General features: G+C 48.3%; 1 protein-coding gene across 1 annotated transcript; it reads right to left on the bottom strand.

Moving 5' to 3' along the window:
• Positions 1–607: 607 nt before the first annotated feature.
• SOWAHB (sosondowah ankyrin repeat domain family member B) lies at positions 608–2,998 on the bottom strand. Its single transcript, XM_065878328.1, has one exon. The coding sequence runs from the start codon at positions 2,996–2,998 to the stop codon at positions 608–610; it is 2,391 nt and encodes a 796-aa protein (XP_065734400.1).
• Positions 2,999–13,445: the final 10,447 nt, after the last annotated feature.

Raw genomic sequence — 13,445 nt, 5'->3', positions numbered from 1 at the left:
AAAGACCTGACGATGGGGCAGAGGAACCTCTTAAAGCAACTTCTACTCTCCAGTAATAATTTTACTGCACAGATTTGAATGCCAAAAAAAAAAAAAAAAGGGAAAGAAGAGGAGCCATCTGATTTCAAACCTGGTGTTTTCCACTCTCAGCCAAGATTTGTTCTCCAAATGAATGGAAGCCAGAGAGCTCCTAGCCAGAGAGAGGATTTTGTTTGAGCTTCATCAATTCCTTGAATTGCCTCTCTTCTTGTTAGACATCTGTTTCCTCTCTAGCCAAGGCCTGGGGTAGCTGCTTGGGAGAACAGTGTGGCCTGCTGTGCCCAGATCTGTGATGGCAAGGGAACGAGAAGAACAGCCGGGTTTTAAGCACCTGACTCTGCTCCTTGTCTACGTTCACTGGCCCAAGGACTTGAGCCATCAGAAAGCTTGGACGACCTCTGAGGCCCGGGATGTGTTGACGCAGAATCCAGGGAGGTAAACACTAGGTAGGCCATCTCACTTGGCCTGTCGACCAATTCCTCAGCAATGTTTCCATTCCCCCTGGATTCTCTCACTGAAGAGCTCAAGGATGGGGGTGTGGAGGCCATGCTGGAGAGAGGGGCTCCCCTCAGTCACTATACTCTTCTCTTTCCCTTAGACTGGGGAATTTCTCATACTGGTTGGCTGACTTCCACTTGCTGTGCTGACTTTTGAGCAGTGTAGCAAAGGAAGTCTTTCGAGTGATATTTCTAGATATTTCCCGGCTCTTGGCCTTCCTGGTGGGGGAAGAGCTTCGAACCAAGGGATAGGTGGAAAAAATGGGCTTGCCCCGTGGGGCTTCCAGTAGCTGCCATATTTCCCCAGAGGTATTACTGGTCAGATACTGCCAAGGCTTCTTCCCACTGCTGTCCCGGACGTTCACACGAGACGCCAACCTTTGCACTAGCAATTTGATGATCCCCTGGTGGCCATGAATGGCTGCAATGTGCAGCGGGGTATACCCACAACTGGACTTCACGTTTACATCAAGAGCAATCCCTGCTTTCTGTGCGCCTGAGACCAAGTCCTGAAGGACCCTGAGGTCACCGTGTTTGGCTATCCAGTGCAAGGCAGTGTACCCGGTCAAAAAGTCTTTGTGCAAAGCCAGCTGGGGGTCCTCCCAGAACAAAGTCAACACCTGAATCCAAGAGCCACTGGCAAGCTTCACAATCCATTCATGCTCCCTGGCATCAAGGGGGACCAGGGATGACTTGTGCTCGGAAGATCTGGGGGGGATCAAGGCTGCAGGCCTCTCCCCTCCAGGGGCCCATGAGCTGTGTGGATGACCACACTCAACAACAGTAGCCTTAATGTCTGCAGGTTTTGGTGTCAAAGCGGCATCCACCCTTGGGCTGGACATTGCTCCCACCTTCGAGGGTTTCCTGGACCGGGGAGGGCGCCGGCTCCTTTTCAGCAAATTCTCCTCAAGGCACTCCTCATCAGAGGAGGACAATTTGGCTCTCTCTGCCCTAGAGCTCCTCCTTAGGGATCTCCTTAATTTGGGGACAGGCCAGGGCAAAGGCTGAGGGTGGCCTGCAAGGCCACCAGCTCCTGTTGGGACGGGCTGAGAAGGGTGACCATCCTCTCTGTTCCTGAGGCCCTGAAGGCTCCTGCTGGGGCTGCCCTCCTTTGGAGAAGGGGCCCCAGCTGGATTCCTGAGCCTTCTCCCATCTGGGGCTCCCAGGGCAAGGTGCAGCCCTTCTTCAGAACCCCCAGGGGACTCTTTGGGTCCACTGCTGCTCTCCTCGCTGCCGTGGCTCTCCTGGTCCACAAAGTCCTCCAGATCTTGTAGGGACAGCTGACAACGAATGCTACGAAAGACTGCCAATGGAGACTTCCCGGGCCAGGATTCCGAAACAGCGGGAAAGAGAGAATGAGGGGGAGGAGGGAGGTCCGGTGGTGCTGGCTTAGATACCGGGACCCAGAAGCCCGGCTCCGAGGGCAGCTGGGGGAAGTTGTCTGGCAGCATCGACCAGGCTCGGATGGGACCCTGGTCTCGGGCCTCGGGTATCTGGGGGTGTCTGGCCACCCAGTCTCGAGTGCGCTGCTGCTGCTTCTGCAGGGTCGAATAATGCAGGGAGCCCGGGATCACCAGCTCGGGCGGCTCTCCGTGGGGAGTGGGGCAGGACAGGAGAGCAGGTGGGGAAGCCCCGCTCCCAGCAGCCTCGACGGTTGTGGGAGGAGAGCGGGGTGCGGCGCACACCGGCGGGGGCTCCGCGGGCGCACCTTCCCGCTGCGGCCTGGGAGCCCCGCTGTCGTCCTGGGCAGGCGGGGCCGGCGCCGGCTTCTCCCAGGCGCTGGCGGTGACGGTGCGGGCGTCGGTGAGTAAGCCGAGCAGCGGCTCGCCCGGGAGTCCCCCCAGGCCGTTCTGGAGGCATTCCCAGCAGCGGCGGCCCTGCGTCTCGGCCGCCACGCATCTCGCTCCGTCCTGGGCGGCTGCGGGCACCGGCGCCCTGTGGCCGGAGCTGCCCCTCCGCCGGCCGCCTCTCCGGGCCGCCTCCCGGGCCCCGCTGGCGGGGAGTCCATTGCAACCTGCCTCGGCGGCCGGGCCTGCGGCACCTGCTTGCTCCTCCTCTAGCTCCTTCTCGCGCCGCCGCCGCCGGGCTTGCTGCGGCGGCGGCAGCGGCGGCGGCGGCGGCTCCCCCCTGCGCGCGAGGAGCGGGAAGCTGGGCGCAGCTCCCCCTGCAGGGGCGGCGGCCGCGGGCGGGTCTCTGGGTCGCTGCAGCCCCTCCTCCCCCAAAAGGTCCCTGTACCTCCTCTTGAGCACCACGTACTTGGTGCCGTCGGGGTCCTGGCGCACTGCGGCCACCGAGTTGACGAAGCCCTTGAAAAGCTCGCGGCGGCGCTGGTGCTGGCTGGGGGGCGTATCGGGGTCTCGGAGGAAGCTCTTGAAGTGGCTCAGCAAGGCGGCGTTGGTCACTCGGCCCCCGGCCTGGCACAGAAAGTCCAGTAGTGCCTCCTGGCTCAACTCTCGGGCCATCGCTGCCCCGTCGTCCCCTGGCCCCGAGGTGTCTGCGTCTCGCCCTCCCTGCGCTCTCCCCCGCCAACAGAAACCCTGGCCTGGCGTCTGTCACCTGCGCCCGGGGCGGCGCCACCCGCCTCCATCAGCCACGGCCTGCGTGCAGCCCCAGAACGTGCCAAGAGGGCCGCGGGCCCCCGGGGAGAGGCCCCGGTGTTGAGCCCCCGCGCGCAGCCCAGGGTGGGAGAGGGCGGCTCCCAGGCCGCCCCTGCGCGATGCGCGCCTCGCGCAGCGAGTCCCCGCTGCGAAAGTTCCCGGGATAGGTCGGAGTCGGTTTCACCTGCGCCCTGGCGACGCCTCCTCTCCGGCTCTGGGGGAAGGGCCCGGCCCGCCTCCTCCTGTCCCTCCTCCCTCTGAGGTCTCCCCCACCCCTGCCACCCATCCCAGATGAGTCAGGCTGGTCCGAGCCCGGAAGAGCGCCGTAGGTGAGGTCGCCAGCTAGCCGGAGCCGGCAACGTACAGCTCGGCAGGTCGCGCAGCCGCTCCTGTGCAGGGGAATGGAAGGCAGGTAGGCGACCAGCCGCTCCTTTGGGTTTCGGCCACGTAGGAAACGAAAACAATAGACCTGTTCTTGCCCTCTCCTTTCGCTTCGTTAGTCACGGCTGAAGCCGCTGGGTGAGGAAGAAGGTGCAAATTAACCAGCATCTTGCTGTCTCTCCAAAACATACCTTTATTAACGATGTAGGCTGTTAATTTCAGATATCCTGAGGCAGTATCGAGGTCGGGGAAAACTCATTTTGCATTCAAAACAAGCCTATCTTGATCTGGGGATACAGCCGAGGCGGCTCCTCCGAACACCGGCTCCTAGGGATCCAAATACACCCAAGTCTGTACCGAAAAGAGAAATCACTCTGAAGATTACAGGTTGGTTAGAGGGAAAAGGAAGGCCTTTTTTCCTTCCTCACAGTCTCACGGTGCCGGAAAAATCTAATTTGATGCTGAATTCCTTAGTGACTGAGATGAAGAGGAATTACGTCTCGACAGTTAAGGTATTTGGTGCCTTTGTTTTTATCTAGTCCAAAATTTATGAACAGAAGAGATTTGTACAGTCTCTTTTGTGTTAGCGTAAGTGGTGAAGTCTTTCCCTCCGAATGTGAGGTTTCCTCTACACCTTCAGAATGTTAAGTATTACACAGGCTCCTTGATTTGACCCTGCTGCTCCCAACACTGGAATGTCTGCTTGACTCTCATTCTCCACTGCGGGGCCCGAGAACTTCCTATTTCCACGTCCATTTGTAGACTAGAGCTTGAAAAACTCTAGTTTCAAAACATTGGCCTCTTCAGGACAGTAGAATCACAGCACGTTTCCTAACAGCTGCTTCCCCCCTACATTTCACTTGTCCACAGGTTGATCCTGCCCTTTCTGTCATAATCCTTCTGGTCTTATCCTGTTTCTTTATCAGTCCTACTTACATGCCAAAAATACTTTCCTTGTTTTATCTACTTACCTATCTGACTCCACGACCTCTCCCATTCTTTTCTTTAGCTGTCTTATTTCTTTCCATCGTAACTGGTTGTTTATTCTCAACCCCAACTGTGACGGCAAATATGTTTGTTTTGGGGAATGCTCTTTTGGCTATATTTCGTATTTTCTCCTGCCCTGTCAATGCCAGTCTTCCTTCCTGTACTCCCCTCACCTTTCCACGCTTTCTTCTTTTGCTCTACTATTTCTAATTGTTTCATGTATCCCTGTTCTTTTTGCTGAGGGAGGGTATTGAAAGTATGTTGTCTGCACAGTTGTCAACATGTGTTAGCACGGGCCAATTTTACTGATGCCACGTAGGCCACATTAACTGAGCTTTGTTTTAAGTCTCCAACATACCCTGGTACTTTTCCATGAATGAATTGCAATCCTTGGCTTTAAATTATTTAGGTCAGAAAGAAGAACTGGGAAACATTGTTTTCTATTTTCAGCATTTTCTTGAATCCAAACCCAATACTGGGTTAAGAGGGGGTAAGTGTTTTCCACTGAGGTCTCTACCTTAACGTCAAGCCTTTAGAATAGTTATTAAAAATAAAGGTTTTGTGTTAAACTTTAGCTTCCTTTTGTGGGTGTCTGTGTGGTTTTTTGTTTTTGTTTTTTCCTGATGGAGGCTTGATGGAACTTGCCAGGTGTGTCCACAACTGGGGCAGGAGGGAGTCCAAACAGAAAACTCAGGGGGGCACTGAAGAGTGGCAAGTGGAAAGAATCCCCCTTTGGTACTTTCCAAAACTCTGGTTACAAAATAGGGGACTTGTGGCAAGAGGGGGTGATGACATAGAGGTTTGAACTTGAAGCACTTAGGACTAGAAAGAAAGGAAGGGGTCATCAAAGTCATGGTTGTTGAAGTCAGATTATCTTTAGTTGAGGGTGGAATTAGCAGGTCTGGAGGAGTAGAAAACGGGGAAAGGGAAGAAAAAAAAAAAAACCCCATTGCTTTAGCTTTCTGGATGCCCAGGTGGTTTGGTGTCCAGATCTTCTCTCTTCCTTTTTCTCTCTCTTGTCTCAGGTTAAGGTGATAGTCAATTAGAATGCTCTTCACCTTATCTCAGGGAACATTTTTATGCTTCTCTCATGTATAGTTCCTCATCTTCAGAAATATTTATGGGGCACCTGTGTTGCCCTCGCAGTGCTGGAAGTGGGTACAAAGAACACATGCTCGAGAGCTCACTATTTACTGGGAGCAACAAACAAGAGAAATGGCTTAAACTTGTGCATTAAGTGCATCAGATGCTGGAAAGATTGAGAAGCAGCACATAAAGGAAGAGCCTAGACTCAGTTGGGGGGATTGGGACAATTTTCCAATAAGGGGCAACTTGGAGTAGAGGATGTAAGGAAGAGGCAGAGGAAACACTGGTGCAAAAGCACCAAGATCTGGCTCAGCAGAGTCTATCTGGGGAGCTAACTGCAAACAGATCGACCTGGCTTTAAGGAAGAGGATGTGTGAGGATGTGCTAGAAACAAGACTTGCAAAAGTAGGAGGGAGTCAGAAGATGAAGGACCTGGGGAGTGGAGGTGGGGTGGGGAGGGGAGTCTTTGAAGAATTCTTGGGAGGGTAGTGACCCGACCAGATTTGTACTTTAGAAAGATTATCCTGGAGGTAACTGCTGGTTTGGAATCATGACCCATATTAACAAGTAAAAATAGCACTTTGCAGAGCAATAATGAATTTAACCAAATCTAAGACACTATTGACTATATGATACAGTTTGATTTCAGAGATGTTAAAATGTGTGTGTGTGTCGGGGCAAGTGCCTCTTAAAGTAGAAGAAATACAGCATGTTTAATAAAATTATATTTTTAGAAAGAAAAGTGTATTGGGAATAAGATTTGAGGATTGGATCGGGGTAACTAACTTTTTCTTTACAGCCTTATGAACTATTGGCTATTTTACAATGAGAGTATATTCCTTTTTAGTTTGAAAAAGACACTAAAGGAAAAAAAGCCATAAATGAATAACAATGACAAGGGAAAAAAAGTAATATCAGATCTTTAGACTGGAGGAGGGAGATGGAGGCCAGCAGGAAGAACAGTCTGGAAATTACTGAGACGATCCAGAAAAGGGAGCCAGTGTCAGCAGTGTCAGAGAAGGAGAGATGAATGGATGGATTGGAGAGATAGGGGGCCAAGTCAAGAGGATTTGGAGCCAGAGGAGTCTGGGGGTGAGGAGTAAGCTGGCTTCTCTCATGCATCTGGCCTGAGTCTCTGGATGGACGGTTGTAACCATATACACGAATAGTAAATGTAGAACAAAGTCAGTTTTGGAAATGGGAAAGATGATCAATTCAGTTTGGGACATCTTAAGTTGAGGTGCCTACAGACCATAAAAACAGGAATGTCTAGGAGGCAGTTGGCCATAGGCTGGAGGCTCCAAGAATGTATGACTTTAGTATATATAAACAGTCATCTACATCACAGGTGATGATAAAATTGCTTAGAAAGAGATATGCCAGCAGTGGGAAAGGAGCAGGGTGGAGGGTGAATCCACATTTACCAATGAGAAAGAGGAAAATAAACCTGTTAGGAGAATTAGAAGGAGCAGCTAGAGGGGGAAGAGGAACACCACTGAGCGTGGTATCATGGAAGCACAGAAGCAGAAGGGGGAACAGCTTTCTAGAGTTGACGCCAAGTTAGATAAGAAGTGAAATGTGACCATAGCCTGTTAGGTCGCTGGGGCCAGGTCTGGAGCAGTTTCAGAAGAGTGGTGGGGACAGACATCAGGTTACAGAGGGGTGCAGAGTGAGTAGGGTAAGAAAGACTTGACCATGAAAGGAAGGAGAAAGAGAATTCTAGATATGGAGAATATCAGATCATGTAACCTAAGATTTGTTTTTGGTAGTTGTTAGAAGAGATATGATCATGTCTATGTGCTGAGGGAAAAAAGCCAAGAGAGGATAAGTTGAAAGACCTAGAGGAGAGGGTAAATAATTGATGAAACAGGGCATGGGGGTGGGGCTGGAGTCCAGAGTCCAGGTGGAGAGATTACCTGGGACAGGACAGAGAGAGACACTTTTCCCATCGAGAACAGAAAGAAGAAAAATGGCTATTGCATTAATTAGGGGGCTAAGAGATCAGGAGAAAAGATTTGAAGAAGTCTTGGTGGGGCTGAAAAGTAGGTACAAAGGCAGTAAGTATATATACAGCTTGAAGTTTAGGTTACTGTAAGCAGGGCATCAAATATTCTTAGGTCTTGGGGCTTAAGGTTTCCAAAGTGGGATCATTTGGAGGTGAAGACAAGATTCAGAGTGTGACCATATGTAGTGGAAGTGAGAGGCACTGGAGGAGATAACATCAGGGAACTGTGAGACAGGGTGTTGAATGAGTCACGCAGGTTACTGAAGTCATCTAGGATGGAGAGGATAACCATGAATCATGTACATAAGTCTTTAGTACCATGGTATGAGTAACACAAATGGCATTTTGCCAGGAGCAGTCGCTCTGCTAACAGTGTAGTATTGTGACTGACACGTGTGTGTCATGTTCCAGATTACTGTCCTTTATTTGATCCTCAAAACAAGTATGGGAACTGTGTAGGACAGAGATCATCGTCTTGCAGGAAGTAGCGCTCCTTGCTATCAAATATGTATGTATGTTTTGTAGGATGTATTCTGATGTGCTTATTCTTTGCCTTCAGTCCAAACCTCTACTGTGGATGTAGAGTGGAATCTCCACCCAAGAAGGTGCAACTGTTCAATGTCAACCCTCCAGGTAGGTGGATAGATCCCCAGGTGAAGCTAGAGCTAAGATGTACCACGGAAAGGCAGGAGAGAAAACCAGGGTGCTGGCCCACTCTCTCTCTCTCCCCCCATTTCTTCCCTCTCCTTTTCCCCCCTCTCCCTCTCCCCCTCCCCCTCCCCCTCCTTCTCTGTCTCTCTCAGGTTTGGATTTCCACAAGTCTGGGTACTCCCGAGGGTGCTCTGAAGTAGCAAGGGGAAAGCATTTTTGTGCTGGGCTACAAGCTGAGGTTGAGGGTGCTAAGTTACAAGCCAGATAATTGAATGATATGGGGCTCTCTGGATTTATTTCCTCTCCTGTCCTGAGCCTTTAATCATTTATTTATTCATCAATATTTATCGAGGGCCTACCATGTATGCGCTTTTCTGGGGCTGGAACATAATGGTAAAGCAAACAGACAAAATCTCTTTTGGGAAACTTATATCCCAGTAGGGAAAAGAGACAGTAAACATAAAAATAAACAAGAAAATATCACCAGATAAGTGATGAGATGCAAAAGCCAACTGGTATGATACAGACTGGAGAGCTACTCTGGCCAGGATGGACAGGGAAGTTCTCTCTTAGAAGAATAGGGACCTCAGTGCTAAGGAGGAGACAAGCCATGTGAAGGTGGAAGAGAGGGGAGCAGGGTGGGAAAGCATTCCAGACAGAGGGAATAGCTAATGTTTGTCAGAAATGAGTGTGATATTATAGAAAGCTAGCGAAATGCCACAAATCCCATATAAATTAGCATAATATGTTTATAAATTAATTGCCTAATAAAATTTTATGACAACTTTGTCTATATTGTTTAGTGCATACCCTTTGATCATCTCATCAAAATTTTCACCCTCCTCTTTAGAGAGAATAAAAAGATAATTTATTTTCTTCTCTTAACATATGGTTGAAATGTACTCTTTTTTTTTTTTTTTTTTTTTTTGCGTTACACGGGCCTCTCACTGTTGTGGCCTCTCCCGCTGCGGAGCACAGGCTCCGGACGCGCAGGCTCAGTGGCCATGGCTCACGGGCCCAGCCGCTCCGTGGCATGTGGGATCCTCCCGGACCGGGGTACGAACCCATGTCCCCTGCATCGGCAGGCAGACTCTCAACCACTGCGCCATCAGGGAAGCCCTGAAATTTACTCTTTAATATTGATAGCTTGGAGCTCAAAGCATTTTACTTCACACACAAATATGCTGGTTGTTTGTAGAACTGCTATAGATTTGTGCCATACAAACACAAGAATTGTGATACATTTATTTCCCAAAATTCTTTTTTTTAATTTATTTTATTGAAGTATAGTTGATTTCCAATGTGTTAATTTCTACCATACAGCCAAGTGATTCAGTTATACATACATATCTATTTATATTCTTTTTCATATTTTTTTCCATTATGGTTTATCACAGGATATTGAATATAGTTCCCTGTGCTATACAGTAGGACCTTGTTGTTTATCCATTTTATATACAATAGTTTGCATCTGCTCATCCCAAACTCCCAATCCACCCCTCCCCCACCCCACTCCCCCTTGGCAACCGCAAGTCTGTTCTCTATGTCTTATTTCACAAAATTCTTATCAAAAAAGGAAAAAAATATGTGTTTATAATTGTTCATGCTTTATTATCAAGTATATTCCTAACAAGGAAAGAAACTCTGTTTTGTTTTGTTTTTTTAATTGGGAGAAGTTGCCCAAGCCTGAAATATTTTCCCCCAGCTTTATTGAGGTATAATTGACAAATAAAAATTATATATATTTTTAAAAGAAAATGAGGGACTTCCCTGGTGGTCCAGTGGCTAAGACTCTGTGCTCCCAGTGCAGGGGGCCTGGGTTCGATCCCTGGTCAGGGTACTAGATCCCACATGCGCCAACTAAGAGTTAGCATGCTGCAACTAAGACCCGATGCAGCCAAATAAATAAATTAAGATAATTTTTTTAAAGTTTGAAAAAAAAAAGAAAATGAAAATAAAATAAAATAAACGAGTATGGTGTATTTGAAGAACAGAAAGAAAACCAGGGGCCAAGCTGGAGCACAGTGAAGGACGAAAGTGTGGAGTGAGAAGAAGTCCAAACAGTGAGCAGGGTCTCAGTCCTGCAAGGCCTAATGGGGTTTGGGTTTTCGTCTAAGCGTGATGGGAAACGATTGATGGTTTATAATCAAGAGAGTTGCATGTGATTTATGTATAACAGAACATCTGGCTGCTGTGTTGAGGGTAGATTATAGGGGATGCCAAAGCAGAAACAGAAAATCCAGTCAGAGACGACTGCAGAGGGCGAGGCAAGAGATGGTGGTAGCTTGGAATAGCAAGGTATCGGGTGTAGAGTATTGAGATTTGGAAAATATTCTAGAGATAGAAACTAGAGAATGTGCTAGTGGGTTGAATATAAATTTACCAAGATTGGGGGCAGGAAGATGAGCATTCCCTTTTGGAAAGGTGAAGTTTGGGATGAACATTAGCCATCTAAGTAATGATCTAGAATAGGCAATTGCTCAGGAGTGAGGTCAGAGCTGGAGATATAAATCTGAGAGTCTTGGGCATTGAGATGGTATTTGAAAGTTATGGGATTAGATGAATTTATCTAGGGAGGGAACCTAGAAAGAGAAAAAAAGCCATTCTTAATCAGCCTCAGCATTTGGGGTCTAATCTTTAGTAGTATCTTGCTTACATATTATGACCTGTCTCAGTCATACTATGGCAATGAGAGAAACTATAAAATCCTGTTTTGTCCCCCTAAGGCCAGTCTGCTGCTTGTGGCTGTAATAGGCATTAGTGTGAGACACCCAGCGAGTGAGGTTAATTCCAGGGTCTGGAGTAAGGTCCACTGACCCCTCCCCGAATGGAAAATTCTCCCTCCATTGCCAACTTTACAAGATTTAAAAGTTTAGGGGCTTCCCTGGTGGTGCTGTGGTTGGGAGTCCGCCTGGCGATGCAGGGGACACGGGTTCATTTCCCGGTCCGGGAGGATCCCGCGTGCCGCGGAGCGGCTGGGCCCGTGAGCCATGGCCGCTGAGCCTGCGCATCCGGAGCCTGTGCTCCGCAATGGGAGAGGTCACAACAGTGAGAGGCCCGTGTACCGCGAAAAAAAAAAAAAAAAAAAGTTTAAAATTTGTTAAAGGAGTCAGCAGATTTTACATATAGGAAAACCAAGTTTCAGAGCTTAGTGTCTTGTGGAACTAGTGCTCAAATCAAGCTGACCTCAAATCTAGCATTTTGCACCAGAGTCATAATCTTTCCTCAACTCTCTGGAGTACTTGACTCAGTTGACCATTTTCTCCCTTTGAAATCTCTGTCTTGGCTTCTATAACCATTGGTCTTTTCTGGCTCTTCTCTTACCTCCCTGATCCAACTCCGACTCTCCCTTGCTAACTCTCCTTTCCATTTCTTCTTTACATGTTCTCTACTCGTTCTCTGGGTTCTACCTGAGTGATGTTGTCTATTTTCCCAGATTCAATTACCACCTGTATTTTAGGATTCCCAAGTCTATCTGTGATGCTCACCTAGAAAAAGCACAGACTTTCAACCAGTTGCTCTAGTCTTGACTCTGCCTGTAACTATCTCTTTAAATTGGCCAATATACAAACTCTCTGGGTCTCAGTTTCTTCATTTGTACAGTGAAGGAATTAGATCAGATGATTCTGAAGTTGCTTCCAGTACTCACACTCTGATTCCAGACTTGATGTCCCTTCTCATGATCTCTATAGTAATAATGACATTGATTGCATGCTCTGTGCCAGACATGGAACCAAGTACTTCACACATATTAATATATTTAATTCTCCGAACAAATTCCTATGCGGTAGGAGCTATTAGTATCCTTATTTTATAGTGAAGGATATCAAGATCCAAATAATGTGATTTCCTATTATATTGTAACCAATAAGTGGCAGAGCCAGGATTCAAACTCCCGACAGTTTGAGTTTTGAGTCAGCATCATTTAGCCCCCGCTCTCTTCCTGCTTTTCCCTTCGAGGACCCTGATCCCTTAGCCTCACATCTCTTCTGCCTCCTCGGGACCCTTACTCCTTCTGTTACCCCTCCCCCTTGTATCTTCATCCTCTTCCTCTCTTCATTCTCAAGGGCTGATTTCCTTCCTAAAACAAAACAAAACCAAAAAACGAGCACTTTGCTCTGAACCGCCCTCGTTCAGTCACTGCCTTAGCTCACCCTCAGCATTCCTGCGTGTGTCACCTCCTCGCAGAGGCCTTTCCTGACAGTGTGGATGAATCAGCTTCCACTGCGAGGCACCTCCAGGCACTTCTATTTGGGGAAAGTTAAGTTTGAGATGCCCATTAGGTATTTAAGTAGAGATGGCAAGTGGACGATTGGATATGCAATTCTGGTGCTCTACTTTCACAGCACCTAACACTCCACTATTAAAAATAAATTTTGTATTTGTTCATTTTTATGTGGTCCCCTCAACAAGAACACAGGTTCCGTGAGAGCTAGGCCTGTGTCCTCTTCACCACTAGCAAGGAATTACCTCGGAATAACAAGGTGTATTCGTTTCCTGGGGCTGCTGTAATGCATTATCACAAACTGGGAGGTGGAGGTGGAAGCAGTAATATAACAGAGATTTATTCTCTCGCAGTTCAGGGGGCGAGACCTTGGAAACCAAGGTGCTGGCAGGCCAGACTCCCTCTGGAGACTCTAGGAGAGAATCCTTCTTTCCCTCTTCCAGCCCCTGGTAACTGTCTACATTCCGTAACTTCCTTGGCTTATGGCCACATCACTCCCATCTCTGGCTCCATCTTCACATGGCCTTCTCCTCTTCTGTGTGCTTCTCCTCTTCTGTCTCTTACAAGGATATTTGTCATGGGATTTAGGGCCCGCTCAGATAATCCAGGATGATCTGATCATAAGAACCTTAATTTAATTACATTTGCAGATCTTTACCTTTTTACAAATAAAGTAACATTCGCAGGTTCCAGAGAGTTGGACATGGACGTATATTTTGGGTGGCCACTATTCATCTCACCATACAAGGGAATAGGAGGAAGTTCAGGAATGTCTTCCCCAGCCCCACCCCTTCTCTGTTTATCCTGGCTAAATTAAATGCTCTTCAAGATTCAACTCAGTGGTTGCCCAGTCAAGGGAGCCACACCCCCAGCCCCAGTACATGCCTCTCCTATAATAATAATAGCTAGTGCATATTCAGCACTGTTTTAAGGGCTTTATGTGTACGAACTCACTTAATGCCTGCTACAACCCTATG

Source organism: Phocoena phocoena, chromosome 5, assembly GCF_963924675.1.
Source record: "Phocoena phocoena chromosome 5, mPhoPho1.1, whole genome shotgun sequence".
Classification (NCBI taxonomy): Eukaryota; Metazoa; Chordata; class Mammalia; order Artiodactyla; family Phocoenidae; genus Phocoena; species Phocoena phocoena.
The sequence above is the reverse complement of the archived record's forward strand: the minus strand, read 5'-3'. Positions and strand labels throughout refer to the sequence as shown.